At 45.3% G+C, this 16,962-nt stretch overlaps 1 protein-coding gene across 2 annotated transcripts; it reads right to left on the bottom strand.

The window, feature by feature from the left end:
- Positions 1-202: 202 nt before the first annotated feature.
- Positions 203-12,802, bottom strand: LOC311028965 (NLR family CARD domain-containing protein 3-like). Of its 2 annotated transcripts, XM_084033796.1 has the most exons (9): positions 12,679-12,802; positions 11,200-11,266; positions 10,821-11,043; positions 4,902-6,675; positions 3,339-3,512; positions 2,362-2,535; positions 1,542-1,715; positions 1,391-1,437; positions 203-878 (listed from the first exon to the last, which is right to left on the bottom strand). In XM_084033796.1, the coding sequence occupies exons 1-9, from the start codon at positions 12,792-12,794 to the stop codon at positions 352-354; spliced, it is 3,276 nt and encodes a 1,091-aa protein (XP_083889922.1). In that variant the 5' UTR covers positions 12,795-12,802; the 3' UTR covers positions 203-351. The 2 variants fall into 2 exon arrangements, with proteins under 2 accessions (XP_083889922.1, XP_083889923.1); XM_084033797.1 differs by lacking the exon at positions 2,362-2,535 and having other exon boundaries at positions 206-878.
- Between the last annotated feature and the right edge of the window lie 4,160 nt (positions 12,803-16,962).

Below are 16,962 nucleotides of genomic sequence, written 5' to 3'. Positions count from 1 at the left end.
ATGCATTATGATTGATTATGATGAGCATTATAATTTACTATGAATGTGCTCATAATGCACTATAGATGTGGTCTTCATAGAAAGTGTTACCGTATTTTCTTTGGCTTCCAACACCATGTAGGATCATTTTTTGATTTTATGTGTATACGTGCATATTTTCATCTTATCTATTTGTTATTACTTTTATCTTTCTATTCTGTACTTTTTATTGTGTTTTATCTTGTGCAGCACTTTGGAAAACCTTGTGTTTGTTAAAATCGGATCTAAATAAAGTGGGTTGGGATAGATTGGATATGTAATCACAGCGTGTGAAAAATGAGCTTCACCTTTGGTGTGAACACAACCTCAGACCTAAAGAGGACGCGGATACACTGATGATCTAGACCAGACTCTAAACCCAGGATAAAGAGGTTCAGTGAATGTGGTGTTGAAGGTGTGGAGGTGGATCAGTTTGTCAGAGGAGACGTTGTAGAAGGTCAGAGTGCCAGCAGGACAGTCCAAGTACACTGCTACCACACCAGAGGAGGAGGAGGAGGAGGAGATGATGTGTCTGCGTTTGTCATTGTGACAGACAGAGTAATGACCATCATAACAAATCAGACTCCAGGACTGATCATTCCATCCAAACTCAGAGATGTCTCCTCTCCTCTTGATTCCTCTGTAACTCACTGATATATAAACCCTTCCTCTCCACTCGACCTCCCAGTAACAGCGACCAGTCAGACCGTCTGTACACAGCAGCTGAGGCTCTGAGACAAATCTGTCTGGATGATCTGGATATGACTGGCTCTCTGACACACGTGTCACCTTCCTGTTGTTGTCGTCCAGTTTGAGTTCTCTGCTGACTGTGTTTGTGTCCAGTTCCAGTTCACAGAAATCTGATGGAGAGAACAAACACAATGCAGCTAAAGGTTCATCTCTGTCTCCCACTAAACTACGTCCCCATACAACTCATCTACACTCTCTATTACATTTCCAGGGAAACAACATGTTTTCTGGACCGAGCGGTCAATGTTTGAAACCGTCTGAAAAACCGTTAACAACAAAATAAAAACACTACAAAATGACGTTTGTAGTAAAAATATCACAGTTGGGCCTAAAATTAGTAATCTCTGCGTTGACTTTTTTTGTAATTGAACGTGAAAATGTGGCGTTTGGTGTAAACACAACACGACATCTTTACAGCGACAAAGAAACAAACGCTAAATCCTAATAGAAACATGATCATCGCATTTCAGTCATGAACGCGTTCAAATCTGAGGCAGCTGAATTACATTTACATTTACATTTAGGTCATTTAGCAGATGCTTTTGTCCAAAGCGACTTACAATAAGTACATTTGTCAAAAGAAGGAAACAAAGAAACCACAAGTTACTGAAAATATACTCACACTTCCTCAGACCAGGTCTCAGTCTCTGCTGTCCCCCATGGTCCACCCTGCAGGAAGACATTCAAACACCAGTAAACATGAACCCCAGTTCCTCAGTTAGAGACTGTCCTCACCTGAGTGTCCAGTCTGATGTCTGTCCATCTGTCCTCACCTGAGAGTGTCCAGTCTCCAGTGTGGACCCTCCAGTCCAGCAGACAGCAGCTTGACTCCTGAGTCTCCTGGATGATTGTAGCTCAGGTCCAGCTGTCTCAGATAGGAGGGGTTGGAGTCCAGAGCTGAGGCCAGAGAAGAACAGCCGTCCTCTGTGATGAGACAACCTGACAGACTGAAGACACACACACTTCTGTCACTTCTGGGGACATTACATAGACTTGTGTCCATTTGTCCACTTTGAAAATGAGAAAAAGTGATATTAGTGTTTTGGTGTGTTGATGTTGTACTGCATGGCTGAGTGATGGACAGAGATGGATAGAGGAGTTAGATAAAAGAAGGAAAAGAGACGAGCTGAAATTATTGAGAGAGGAATTGAAGCGTTAGAAAATTGAAGAAGCACCAGTTGAAAAAGTCAATGGTCTTTCTTTAGACCTGGTGTGCCAACAAAGATCTGGCTACTGATTTTAAACCAACTAGCAAAGAAAACTGTAATTCAATAACATCTCAACTATGTTTGTTGTCAGTTTTCAGATTGAACTGGAAGAATTAAGTTACATTATTAATTAAATAACAAGTATTCTGAGAATAAAGTAAAATACAAAACACAGCTTTGAAAATGTTCTTCTTCAAGTCTCAGAACATATCAGACATTCATGTGTTCAACTGCTAGTTGCTCAACTGCTCTTCTAGAGCAGCCATGTGTATATTTTAGCAAAATTGTCTTTTTAGGAATAAGAGCAAAGAAGTGAATATTTGGTGCATGTAAACTTGTCACTGAAAGCTTAATAGGTAAACTTCTCAAAGTAGTTGAGTCTGACCTGAGAGTTTCCAGTCGACAGTGTGGACTCTTCAGGCCAGAAGACAGCAGCTTTACGCCTGAATCCTGCAGGTCATTGTTAGTTAAGTCCAGGTCTCTTAGACTGGAGGACTGGCAGCTGAGAACTGAGGACAGACCTTCACAGCTTCTCTCTGAGAGGTTACAGCCACTGAGTCTGAAGAGGAATCAGAAATGTGTGATGAAATAATAACAACAATACAACAACAACAATAACAAACAACTGTTCGTCTCCTTTGAATTAACAATGAAAACTCCTCAGCAAGATCAAAAACAGGTTTTAAAAAGACTTCACTTGCCTGGCGACTGTTCCAACACTAACTTCACGTGTTAATACATGATGAGAAAAACTCTTTGTTTTCCTTGAAAATCATTGATTGTTTTTATGTTATACTAGATAGAATCTTATATAGAATTCCGAGCAGAAATTGAGTTCTTATGCTGCGTTCACACCAAACCTGAAGTGATATTTGAGTTTGACTGCAGGATGAATTGGTTTTATTTGTGGGATCATTTGTGTTTAGTCACAGCACTCATGCTAGACACACCAGCGAGGAGGCAGGTCTTATCTCCATGTAGAAACCCAAACCAGGTTTCCTCCATCACGGATGAAATAACCACCATTGCTGCTTTGTACATGTTGTGAAGTCCCAGATACACCAGGAAACGCCATCCTGTCTGAGTTCATAGCCTCATGACAACAACAGCATTTATAAATGCCAGCTGGATTTGTAAAAATGTTAAAACTTAGAACAGCAGGGGAAAAAGAAACAAGAAGTTTGTTTTCTTTAGTGATTTTTTACTTCTGCTGTTAGATCGTTACCAGCAGGAAATATGTTTCATCAGATCAGTAGCAAAAGTGTCTTCTTAGGAATAAGAGCAAAGAAGTGAATATTTGGTGCATGTAGACGTATCATTGAAAGCTTCATAGGTAAACTTCTCAAAGTAGTTGAATCTGACCTGAGAGTTTCCAGTCGACAGTGTGGACTCTTCAGGCCAGCAGACAGCAGCTCCACTCCTGAATCCTGCAGGTCATTGGTACTCAGGTCCAGGTCTCTTAGACTGGAGGACTGGGAGCTGAGAACTGAGGACAGAACTTCACAGCTTCTCTCTGAGAGGTTACAGCCACTGAGTCTGAAGAGGAATCAGAAATGTATAATAAAAAAAAAAAAAAAACAAGTCTGGCTTACTTCGGTGCTAATCCCCTTCCTTTAATTATCAGATGGCTGACGGCAAGACACACAATGTTAGCTTGTGTCTGGTTGTAGCATTTATTCACCGACAAATATGCTGTACCCACAATACACTGCTGCACACTCTACCATGCTGTAATCTTACCGATGACTTCATACTCACTGTCTCGCACACTCTCTCTCTTTATACTTCAATGTACAGAGACACATTGTCTCGCAACACGTTCATTTTAATGGCCCAAATATTTAAACATCAAACTGCAGAGAAAAGACTTTTGTTTCCTTTATTTTTTCTTTTGCTGGCAAGTTGTGAGCAGCAGGAACTGTGTCATCAGCCATGTAAACAGATTAGAAGAGGTGGGTGGCCAGACACCCAGGGGTCCGTGAGCTTGGGAGTAAGGCCGGCTGCGGGGGCACTTGGTCAAAACATGAAAAAAGTCCACACTGGAAGAACACCAGGGGCACCAAACATCTACTGCATAACCATCCATCCATCGTCTACCGCTTATCCTGGTAGACGCAGTCCTATTCAGGGTTGCGGGGGGGGGGGGGGGGGGGCTGGAGCCGAGCAGACTGACAGAAGCATAGCCATTCTGCGCCTATGGCCCCTCCAACCACCTTCTCAAACATACAGCAGTTATACACATTCACACGAGGCAAGCTGGGTGAAGGGTCTTGCCCAAGGACACAGCGACCATGACACAGTGACAAGGGTGGGGATCGCCCTCCGAACATTGGCCAACCCGCTCTACCACCTGAGACAGAGTCGCCCCGAGTCTGTAGAGACAGACAACCACAATGGACCTATCCCCATTCTGCATGTCTTTGGACTGTGGGAGGAAGCCGGAGAACCCAGAGAGAACCAAAGCTTACACGGGGAGAACATGCAAACTCCACACAGGGAGAAAATGAATGACTGAAGAGAATGTTTTGAACAGAGAATGTTTGCAACTACTAAATTGAGCCAATTTGAGGATTATTAGTGTTTCTTGTGGCTGAATTAGCCTTAATTAATGTTATTTTGTAAAGATTTTGTGGTTTAATTGAAGGGGTATTGTTTGGTAATATCTAAATTTGCACATTGATATTTTATTTTTTTGTCTATTTTACTTTCAGGTTCTGATTATTGAAACAGTAAATCAGCAGTTACTCAGTACTTGAATAGTTTTTTCACTGAATACTTTTTTTTACTATAAGTAACTATTTGGATGACTACTTTTTATTATTTACTTTTTGCAGTTTGGAAACCAATCAAATCATTCAGAATGCAGATAAAACCTTGTAATTCCAAGCTGGTTCATTGTATTTTGAATATAAAAACTATATTTACAGAGCTTTGCTGGAGGCTTGGACCACCGGCAACAGCCTCAGAAGAGCCTTCTCTGAAGCAGAGTATTCCTTCAGGTCAAACACGTCCAGATGTTTTTCTGACGACATTAAGATGAAGACCAGAGCTGACCAATGAGAAGGAGAAAGCTTATCAGAGGAGAGATGTCCTGAAGTCAGGGACTGTTGGATCTCCTCCACCAGAGAACGATCATTCACTTCATTCAGACAGTGGAACAGGTTGATGCTTCTCTCTGGAGACAGATCCTCATCAAGCTTCTTCTTGATGTACTTGACTGTTTCCTGATTGGTCTGTGAGCTACTTCCTGTCCCTGTCAGCAGACCTCGTAGGTGTTTCTGATTGGTCTCTAGTGACAGACCCAGAAAGAAGCGGAGGAACAAGTCCAGGTGTCCATTTGGACTCTGTAAAGCCTTGTCCACAGCTCTCAGGTGCAGATATTTAGACGAGCAGGAGGTTGTTTCTTCTTCTGCCATCAGATTAACACCGGAATTGATGAAGGTCAGATGGACATGAAGAGCAGCCAGAAACTCCTGAACACTCAGATGGACGAAGCAGAACACCTGGTCCTGGTATAGTCCTCTCTCCTCTCTGAAGACCTGTGTAAACACTCCTGAGTACACTGAAGCTGCTTTGATATCGATGCCACACTCTTTCAGGTCTGGTTCATAGAAGATCAGGTTTCCTTTCTGCAGCTGCTCAAAAGCCAGTTTTCCCAGAGACTCAATCATCTTCCCGGTCTCTGGACTCCAGTGTGGATCGGACTCAGCTCCTCCATCATACTTGACGTTCTTCAGTTTGGACTGAACCACCAGGAAGTGGATGTACATGTCGGTCAGGGTATTGGGCAGCTCCCCTCCCTCCCTGGTCTTCAACATGTCCTCCAAAACCGTAGCAGTGATCCAGCAGAAGACCGGGATGTGGCACATGATGTGGAGGCTTCGTGAAGTCTTGATGTGGGCGATGATCCTGTTGGCCTGCTCCTCATCTCTGAACCTCTTCCTGAAGTACTCTTCCTTCTGTGGGTCAGTGAACCCTCTGACCTCTGTCACCATGTCAACACACTTAGGAGGGATCTGATTGGCTGCTGCAGGTCTTGTGGTTATCCAGAGACGAGCAGAAGGAAGCAGCTTCCCCATGATGAGGTTTGTCAGCAGCACTTCGACTGAGGTGGACTTTGTAACATCAGTCAGGATCTCGTTGTTGTGGAAGTCCAGAGGAAGTCGACACTCATCTAGACCATCAAAGATGAATGCAACCTGGAACTCTTTGAACATGCAGTTTCCTGCTTCTTTGGTTTCAGGGAAGAAATGATGAACGAGTTCCACCAAGCTGAACTTCTTCTCTTTTAGCAGGTTCAGCTCTCTGAAAGTGAATGGAAACGTGAACTGTAAGTCCTGGTTGGCTTTGTCTTCAGCCCAGTCCAGAGTGAACTTCTGTGTTAACACTGTTTTCCCGATGCCAGCCACTCCCTTTGTGATCACAGTTCTGATTGGTTCATCCCGTCCAGGTGAGCCGTTAAAGATGTCTTCTTGTCTGATGGTTGTTTCTGGTCTGTCTGGTTTCCTGGATGCCGTTTCAATCTGTCTGACCTCATGTTCCTCATTGACCTCTGCAGTCCCTCCCTCTGTGACGTTGAGCTCTGTGTAGACCTGATTCAGGAGGGTTGGGTTTCCAGCTTTAGTGATGCCCTCAAACAAACACTGGAACTTCTTCTTGAGGTTAGACTTGAGTTTACGTTGGTACACTGCAACGGTTCCTGAATAAACAACAAATGAACCCAGTTAGTGGATCCTACAGACCCTTTTACATTCTATGAATAAGCCATGTATTAGAGCCATGTATTCCTATAGTCCTCAGTATGAGTGACTTGTTGATGATTAAATCGGAACTATTAGAGACAATATCAATCAGGTGCAACATAAAATAAAATAAAATACTTTTACAAGACAAACAGAACTGAAGGATAAAACCCTTTGAAATGCAGCTGCAATATGGCGTTATATTTGTGCCACATTTATGAAGGAGCAATTTGAGATTTTGAGCGCAGAAAAATATATTTTGCGAGCACAGAAATTATATTTTGAAGAGAAATGATACGCGAGCAAAACATCATGTCATTTGAGCAGGCAAAAATATATTACTCTCACTCAGTTTTACTCATGCCCTCTCTCAAACTCTTGCTCACTGCGCTGCAGACCGCTGCACGTGCGCTCTCAATCTGTCCCTTCTGTGTGCGCTCAACTTTGTTTTTACGCTCGCTCAACTTGGCACAGCGTTACAAATGTGCCACAATATCAACCAATCAGAGACTTGGAGAAGCTCAATTCCAATTGGCTGTTTCGTCGCTTCCATAACACGCCGAATTAGTGGGATTTTAGATTTCCAGCCGGCGGTGCTATCGCTCAGCCTGACTGTACTGCCACCATTGCCGCAATGGACTCACATGCCTGTAATTCCTATATGGCTCCTCTTCAGTCCGAAGATGGCCACAACCACTGTCCCTCTTGTCTTGTCCTTGAGCACCTGAGGGAGGGTCTTTCAGAAGACCCCTGCATGAACTGCAGTCACATGCCTCTCGCTGTGAGAGTTGCAAGGCTGGCTGAGGTGGAGAGCCTGATGGTCGATGCTGGCTCCATATTGTCAGGGCGGTCGTCCCCAGCCCTGCCTGCCTGTCCCAAGTGGCGTGCCATGGAGGCTGCCGGTGCTCCCTCCAGGAAAACAGCTAGGTCTGACAAGCTGTCCTCAAAGGTGGATCTGCTGGCGACAAAGCTGGCCCAGATGAAGTCTCTCCTCCTGTCCCTCCATTCTGGTGCTCGTACAGAAATCCCTGTTTCACCCGAGCAAACGTCCATGCCTGAGTTGTTTCCGGAAGAGGATATTGTTTCCGTGGCAGCTTCTGCCACTCTTTTTAATGAGATGTCCTCCCAGGTCTCTGGGCCAGGCTCTCGTTCCTCCACTCAGAGCTCCGTGGAGGGGACGGCAGATGGCTCCATGGGATCCATCATTCGTGCAGCCCTGGCACGCCTGCAGCTGGATCTCCAGCAGGCAGAGCCAATGCCTGCTAGTGCTTTTTTCAGGCGCACTTCGGCCCCTGCCACCTTCACTGTTCCTCCCCCTGAGGAATATCTGAGATTCTTGAAGATTCTACCATACCTGGACGATTGGTTAATTTGTGCGCTGGTCGCCGAGGACACAGCTCGCCTTCTCTCTCACATGTCTCAGCTGGGTCTGAGGGTGCACTGGGAGAAGAGCTCTCTGATCCCCTCACAGACCATAACCTTCATCGGTGTGGATCTGGACACCGTTACAATGGAGGCCCGGCCCTCGCTTCGACGCATGGACGAAGTCCTCCATCATCTTTCCTTGTTCGAAGGGGGCAGGTTTCTGCCCTACAGCCAGTTCCTTTGCCTCTTGGGCAAATTGGTGGCTGCCTCAACTGTCATTCCCTTGGGCTTGCTGTCACTATGCCCACTGCAGAGGTGGATAAAAGCTTCCACTTAGACGCCAAGTGGCACAGACACAGGAGGCTCAGGGTGTCACAGCAGTGCATGCATGCCCTATTGCCATGGAGGGATGAGTCATACTTGACGAGAGGTGTGCCCATGGGCTCTGTTCCGTTTCTTCGCGAATTCATCACGACGGATGCCTGACTCTCCGGATGGGTCAGAACAGGACAGTTCAGGGACAATGGTCTGCTCAGGACTGCACAGAGCATGTCAATGTGCTGGAGCTATGGGCTGTGCACCTAGCCCTCAAGCACTTCCTGCCATATCTGAGATGCAAGCATGCGCTTGTCCGGTCGGACAACACTACGGCAGTCTTCCATACAAACCATCAAAGGGGCACCAGGTCCGCACGGTTACTGCAGATGTCCCAGGCTCTACTAACGTGGGCAGCCCCTCGCCTGACCAGCCTACGGGCGGCGTATTTACCCGGGGATCGGAATCAGGTCGCCAACTTCCTCTCCCGTCACAGGCCTCCACCAGGAGAGTGGCGGCTTCATCCAGAGGTGGTGCACAACATTTGGGGTCTCTTCGGCAGAGCAGAGGTGGACCTCTTTGCCTCGGAAGAGTCAGCCCACTGCCCACTCTGATTCTCCTTAATGGAGACGACCAGCCCTCTGGATCAGGATGCTCTGGCCCATGCATGGCCGGACGGTCTTCTCTATGCCTTCCTGCCACTTCCCCTGATCTTCCAAATGCTTCTCAGGGTGCTTCATCAGGGGCACAGCCTTCTCCTGGTGGCCCCCTTCTGGCCTGCCAGGACCTAGTTTCCCCTGCTGCACAAACTTTGTTGCGGGACACCCTGGCGCTTTCCAGAGTGGACAGACCTCTTGTCGCAGCTGGGGGGTCGGATTTGGCATCCCAACCCTTGCCACCTTCGGGTTTGGGTTTGGCCGCTGCAGGGCTAAACCCGCTGCTAAGCGATTGCATAGAGCCTGTCAGGAGAACTATTCTGAGTGGCAGAGCACCCTCTACCCATCTGCAGTATCAGAACAGGTGAAAACTATTTTCCAACTGGTGTTCAGTTGAGAACGTTGATCTAGTTCACTGCTCCGTGCCTACCATCCTTAAGTTTCTGCAATCGCTCCTAGACAGTGATCGATCCCCTTCTACACTGAGGGTGTATGTGGCTGCTATTTCATTGCAGCACGCCAGAATCGACAATGACACAGTGTCCCTCTTCTTGAAAGGGGCGCTGAGATTGCGCCCTCCTAGTGCCCCTAGAGCTACTGCATGGGACCTGCACTTGATGTTGGACACCCTATGCTCGCCACCCTTTCAACCCTTGGCACAGGCAGAGCTGAGGTGGTTGTCTGCCAAAACTGCGTTTTTCCTTGCCATCACTTCAGCAAAGCATGTGCTGGCATGCTCGCACCTCAATCAGCCTATCCAACTGGCATGGTTTGAACCACCATTAGGGGAGGGGGGTGATAACTGCTACTGATAATAGCTGTTGTGCCCGGTGCGGGCCCTTAGAGCCTATGTAGACGCTACTGCAGGCATAAGGCTGTCTGACCAGCTCTTTATCTGTCACGGTGGATCCAGGAGGGGTCGTGCTCTGTCCAAGCAGCCTGTCCCACTGGATTGTGGACATCATAGCCTCGGCATATGGGTCGAGCGGCCTCTCTTTACCATCTGGAGTAAAATGCCACTCTACTTGGAGTGTCTCCACATCATGGGCAGTCCTGAAAGGAGTACCCTTGGAGGTCATATGTGCTGTGGCCTCATGGGTATCACCAAGCACATTCTCCAGATATTACAGTGTGAATGTGTTTACCCCCCATCCATTGGGCGTGGTTTTTCCCCTGGACTCCTTCCACCTCACCCGTATAGGTGGGTATTCCGGATTCCTCGTGACTCTGTTGGTATGAGTCATCCAGTTTTAAGCACTGCCTCTGACGGTCAGTAAGGATGAAATAGAACGAAAGTTACGAAATGTAACTACAGTTCTATGAATCCTGGATGATTCCAGAAATCCAGGTCACTCAGAATCACGTGAACCGCAAGAAGATTCTGTAGGAAGCGATCTCGTGGATGACACCGGAAGTTATACCTGAGCCGGGGGTCATCTGAGGTCACAGGTGACTTTGTTGGTATTAATACTCGACCTGCGCATGCACGAGACAGAAGATATCCAGTGTTAAGCACTGCCTCTGGTGGTCATCCAGGATTCATAGAATGGTAGTTACATTTCGTAACTTTCATTTCTCTGAAACGGTCGTGATCCTGTCTGAACTCTGTACAACTTGAATGTTGGAATATCGATTCTGACATCCGAACATGTAACAAACAAACATTTAAGTTGTGTGCAGCCTATTAACAGTTTGGAAATGAGAAGGTCTTCATATTGAATCATTCTCTTCTTCCCACCATGTTAAATCTGTTAAAATCCTCTTACTGATCTGCAGACAGTCAGCCAGCTCCTCCTGCTTCATTCTCCTCAGGAAGTGTACTGTGATCTTCTGAAATGCCTCTCTGCTCCTCCTCCTTTGCTCTTCATCCTCACCGTCCAACAACTCCTCGTCCTCACTCTCCAAGCATTCTGGGTAATCTGGACTCAGGACCTTCTGGATCATCTTCAGCTCGTTCTTCACAAAAGTGTTGATGTTCTCTTCCAGAAGCTGGAACAGAAGGATAAACTGAACATGAACTCTAAAGAAGCCAACATGGGATTCATGTGTGAGTCTGAGCAGCGTGGAGGCCGCTAGAACCTGTTCAGCATTGAATCTGTAGATGATGTGGTTAATAGTGAAAGGTGAGCTTGTACATGTACTCACCACAAATATGGAGTCCAGGTCTGTTTGATGCTGCCGGGTAAAAGAAAACTCTGAGATCTGCTGAACTCTGTGGAGAAAACCAAGTCACTAAACCACAGACTGTAGATCAGAAGTGGACATTGTCATGGCGACGTTGCTCGTAGTCCACACCTGATTTGTGGACTACAGTTTTGAAGCCTTGAGTTTGACATTTTGACCGGCACCATCTTGGAATTTTTGGAGCAACGGGTGAATCTGACACACACAAGCGGCAGAGTGGCACCCTGAGCAGCAACCTTACTGGATCTGGATCAATGTGGATTCTGATGTGAAGCTGCTAACAAAGTTAGCTTCATAATTCAAGGTCAACTTTACAGCTATGTGTTACAAGGAGGACACGGGGAGGAGGAGAGGTCACACTAGGGGAAGGAGGAGAGATGTCAGGAAGTCATGGACATGTGTGTGAGCTCTGTGACTGAAATGTAGTTTCACTTTGGATCACACCAGATCAACAGTCATGAAACGTTCCACACCTGCTAATCATTTTATTAATTGTCTCATATGCTCAACACTTAGCACGCACCAATTTCTGTGGTGTGTCGGTCGTCTGTGTCTGTTGCAGAGTCTTTCTTTTTCCTTTTGGCTGGGTTGTTTTCGGGGTTAATACCGTTTTGCAGGTAGACTGGACACTCTTTATGGTCTCTGTTGCTGCATCCTGATACAATAAATACACTTTAAGATTCTCACTAGTTAAGCTTCATCAATCAGTTCGCTTTGATTATATTGATGATTCTTGTTCTGACAGTTGATGCTGGTTTCAGGATCAATACTTTGAATGGATCTGGGTCACATGAGACCACGTTGTGGACATGTGAACGCTCGTCTTAGTGCTACACTCAGGAACAGTGGACGTTTCCGTTGCATTAGAACCTTATGGGGCGACAATGATGGGGGAACAGAGACATGACTCATGAAAAAACTTGACATGTCTGTTGCTCTCCACTGGGCGTCAGATGGTTCTGGCCTCCACGTAGTCCATTACTTCCTGATAATAGACACCTCCTCGGGCATTATTAGTTACATTAAAACCTAAAATAAGAGTTTGCTTGATATAAATTGTCTTATTTCACTACTTTACAACCTTCTTTGAGTGAGAGGAAGACGGTGCTCAAGTTTGCTTTCTCCTTGTTCTTATCTTAGCTTAGCCTCGCTGCTAATCTTCTAGGTCATTAGCCTTCACGTTAGCCAAGTTAGCTTCTCTCTGACTCTTAAGTCTTTTCTTTCAGAAGCTTTTCTCCTCACTGTCTCTTTAAGGTTTGATTGTTAATTTATTATTTTGTAGTTTAATCCCAGTTAAAAAACGATTTAATTGGTCCTTTCTGTTAGACCTTCAGTGAAACACAACATCTCTCTCACATCATCTTGTGCAGGATTCAGGGCTGGTAGACTCGGAGTTAGACCTGATTTATCCTCTAAGGAAAGTTCAGGTTCTATTCATACCTTCCATCAGCAGCTTGTTCAGCTTTAAAGACAACCGGGTGACGCATAGACCCATCACTCTTCATGGACACACAGCTGGGTCCAGGTCCAGGGGAGTCAGGTCTCTGCTGCTGCATCCTGATACAAAAAAATACAATTTAAGATATTCACTAGTTAAGCTTCATTAATCACGATGCATAAGCCACAACACAAAATTACCACAAAACTTTATTATCACAATATTGTTTATTGTTTATTGAGGATCCCCATTAAATACACTAGGATTGAAAAATAAGTCATGATATGAAGGTGTCAAGCTTAGTAATGCGAGGTGAAAGCTGCATTGTGGGAGTTGTTTGGCAGTTCAGACCATGACATTATTCATTCAGCAGACTTGAACTAATGTAGATGGACACTGTGTTTTTGTGGTTCAACAGACCAACAGAAAAGATCTGAGTTTCCCAGTTAAACTTTCATTCCTATCAATATTTGAAGCTGATAAGCCGAAGTGTCAGCTGGTTACAGCGTTGGGTCCAGGTGAGTCTAAGGTAAATATTTAATCCGAATGTCTTTTTATTTGACTTATCAAACTTTACTGCTTCTTCTTCTCAGACAACTAAAAGTACAGAGGTCAATTAAAGCTTCTGGTCTCAGTGATTGTTCACCAAAGGGAAAACAAATGCATTCAACAGGAGAATCTAGATTCAGACCATCCCCCTGTAGAAGAAAATGCGTTACCTTACAATTCTTATTTTAATCTCATACTAATATTCCTTTCTCTTGTACTCATCAAATGTCCTGCTGCCCCTATTTGATTGTGGTTGACTTGTTATTCTTGATGTAAAGATCCTTTGATCTTTCCCCCTTCCTGAACTGTCTCTGTAACACCTTTGTCTCACATACATTGATCAAGGCCGATGAGTGGCCCCTGTTGTGACATTGTCTAGCTGTCCCGAGAACAGTCACACCTTGTAGACATCCATAGATCTCTCTTCCTCTGTAGAGAGACATGTGTTGATTCAATGCAAATCCACTCATGACGCCTTCCCTTTTGTTCTCCAGGGAGTTCTGTATAAATCTCTCTCGGCTAGGCCATTCGACAGAATGGACTGTGTCGCAACGCGGTATTTTCCTTTCTCCACTGTCAGTGATTAAACCTCATCTGAACCAGCCACAGAATTGGACCTGAAGAGTTTTTCTTCCACACCCACATGGTCTATGAAGGTCTGGATCAAGACTGGATTCTTCTCCCCAGGACAGTCAGATAATAACAAGGTTCAGTTTTAAACTGAATATAGCGATCTAGTTAATATTAAATACATTTATGTTGTTCTCCTGGACACCTAGAGATCCTCGTCTCACCTCTGAGCTTTGGTCTGGCTGTCATGTCCCCCATCCTGAGTGGTTTTAGATGGAAGGACTCCGTCCTCTCGGTCCTCACACTGATTCATAGCAGAGTCTCCACCTGCTGGCAGAGACAACACTGTCACTACAGCAACACTGACAACAGAGGCAAAGTCCCGCCCCTTCCTGTGTCTACAATGGGACCGAATTTCTTAACACTATGAACGGTAGTTAACCTTTGTGTCGTGTTCGTTTCTCCCCCCTTACTTTAGTGTTCCCGGTCAAATTTGACCGGCCTGTTTTAACTGCTCTTACATTAACACAAAAAACACTGATCATCACCAAATTTTATTTTACACCCCTTTAAGCTGTTAACAATGTCTCAGACTACTGGTTTACATGAATAACTGCAGTAAATATTGAAATTGTACACTTTATTCCAAAATGTGCGTGTATTGTAAAAAAATAAATCAAAACAGAGACCAAATTCACAAAACATCAGAACATCAGCATGAACACATCATCCATGTGTGTGTGTGTGTGTGTGTGTGTGTGCGTGTGTGTGTGTGTGTGTGTGAGTGTGTGAGTGTGTGTGTGTGTGTGTGTGTGTGTGTGTGTGTGTGTGTGTGTGTGTGTGTGTGTGTGTGCGCGTGTGTGTGTGCGTGTCTTCACACACAGGATTGGCATTTTGCAATCAGGTCGGAATGCGCCTTGCAAACGTAGGCAAGGTCGAAAGGTTGTGAAGTTCTGTCATCAAATCGGATAACTTGTGAGTGGACATGAAACTGTTGCAGGGACATAGTTGACCAGAATATAGGCCTCCCTGACTCCGCATCCCACAGACTTTTTGTAGCCTCATTGTTGGACCGATATACTCCTGCTAAAATCAACAGACCCATGTAGGCTTGGAGGTCTACCTGGTCCAATGCTTTCCATGTGTCTGCAAACACACGCCTCCCCTCCAGGTTTGTCATCAGTATAATTTCTATAATGGACTCTGGTAAAAAGAGTTGGAAGCTGGACTTGATGTCATCCACATGAGATGTTGCGTTCCGTGTTGGCCCTGGCGTCATCCTAACAATATCCTAAACTCTTGCTCTGCCTCCTCTGTCCTGGGTGGATGAATACCAGAGCAAGTTGCCATCCTTGGACTGGAATGTCATCTCAGGTGCCTCTTACTCCGGTTCCTCTTCCTCAGGTGCCTCTTCCCCAGGTTCCTCTTCCGCAGGTGCCTCTTCCTCACCATCTGTTGACTGGTCGGTCTCACAATGGTCTGGGTCAAAATCAGGATCAATGTTGTCTTCTATTTCTGAGACATCCTCCTCTATTTCCGGTTCAACTTCATCCCTTCTTCATCAGTTTGAAAAAAAAGGTCAATAGCCTCTCTGGCAGAAAATCATCTGATCAGGCGCTTACTCATTGTGTTCAGAGTAAAATGACAGCAGTACACAAATAAAGCTTTATATAGGTGGTCTGTGTGAAGATATGATGCATTTTGTATCAAAAAGTGTGGTTCACGTAGGGGAGAGGCACATAAGTGCAGGAAAGAGGTGAGAAGAGGAGACACCTAATTATTCAGTCTGAAAGGGGTTCACGTGGGGTGTAGTGTGTGTGTGTGTGTGTGTCTGTGTGTGTCTGTGTGTGTGTGTGTGTGTGTGTGTGTGTCTGTGTGTGTGTGTGTGTGTGTAGTGGTGGTGGTGGATTTGTGGTTGTATACTATCTGATGGATGAACACAAACTAGGGTCACCCATTCATTTCCTATGGCGGTCATTTTTGACCGGGAACACCACAGGTGTTACAAAGTTGATTTAACCACTCAAAATTCAACGAAAGTGGTGATCATCAATTGTATATGTTCAAATGTCTAGTGTGGAGGATATCATAAGGCCTTGAGACGATAAAATGTAAAACACAATATTTATAATTGATGAAAGTAGGAAATCGGTCAGATTTGACCCGAACACGACAGAAAGGTTAAAGGCAAGACCAATAATGTTTTGGTCGCGTTAGAGTTGTACAGCGTCCAGACAACAGCAATAGAATCTCAAAGGCTTTCAGGACACAAGACGACATTAACCAACGTAAGCTTTAGACAAAAAAAACAACGTTAGCTTTAGACAACAAAACCAACATCAGCTTTAGACAACAAAACCAACGTTAGGTTTAGACAACAAAAACAACGTTAGGTTTAGACAACAAAACCAACGTTAGCTTTATATAACAAAACCAACATTAGCTTGAGACAACAAAACTAACGTTAGCTTTAGGCAACATTATACAGCACTTTACCGTTAAAGTGTATTAGATAACAGTATCATGCATTATTTTTGGCCTTCTGGGAAGAGCATTGCCTGAGCTGCACATGTGAAGCTAGTGACCTGCCATTCCTGATCCATCTCCATCTTACTAATTATTTGGTGAGTAGCAACTTTATTTGATTGTTTTACATATTATATTATTGTTTGATTTGATTAGTTTTGTTAGCATTGATGATTACAGCATATGCACATGCTAGAATGAGTTTGGTCAGAATCTAGCTAAATTTTCAAAGATGATAGTCAAACAACACAAGGGGCCCTAGTTTCGTGGCGCAGCGCAGGGCGGCGCAGGGTGGCGGAGCCGGCGTAATGCAAGTTTCGACCCGCGCAGCCTTGCGCACGGTCAGTTTGGCAGTTTGGTGGATCGCCTGCGCCAAGATGGGTGTGGCGGCGCAGCAGTGGGAGGCGTCACAGATTCAGCTTGGCGTAGCGGAAGTTTCGTGGCAAAAAGCCTCGCTGAGACTTCGCCGAAAGCCCGCCAGCTCCAACCTGGTCTACTCTCGGCGCAAGGCGCAAATAAAGTCCATTCATTCAAGGCGAACCACAGCTGGCAGAGTGGAAGTTTGGCTGACGGCGCGCAGTGCGTACACGTCACCGAGACCTCACAGGCAGGTTTCCACAGTTCCAGGCACATTTAAATGC

Source organism: Eutrigla gurnardus, assembly GCF_963514095.1.
Source record: "Eutrigla gurnardus genome assembly, chromosome: 18".
Lineage (NCBI taxonomy): Eukaryota > Metazoa > Chordata > Actinopteri > Perciformes > Triglidae > Eutrigla > Eutrigla gurnardus.
This window is presented reverse-complemented; position numbering and strand designations above follow the sequence as displayed.

Coding starts and splice junctions, on each gene's coding strand:
- LOC311028965 (XM_084033796.1), bottom strand. CDS start 12,794: ATGCAGCAGCAGAGACCTGACTCCCCTGGACCTGGACCCAGCTGTGTG. Junction 6,676..10,820: donor GGCTGACTGTCTGCAGATCA/GTAAGAGGATTT, acceptor TTGTTTATTCAG/GAACCGTTGCAGTGTACCAA. Junction 2,536..3,338: donor TGTCGACTGGAAACTCTCAG/GTCAGATTCAAC, acceptor ATTCCTCTTCAG/ACTCAGTGGCTGTAACCTCT.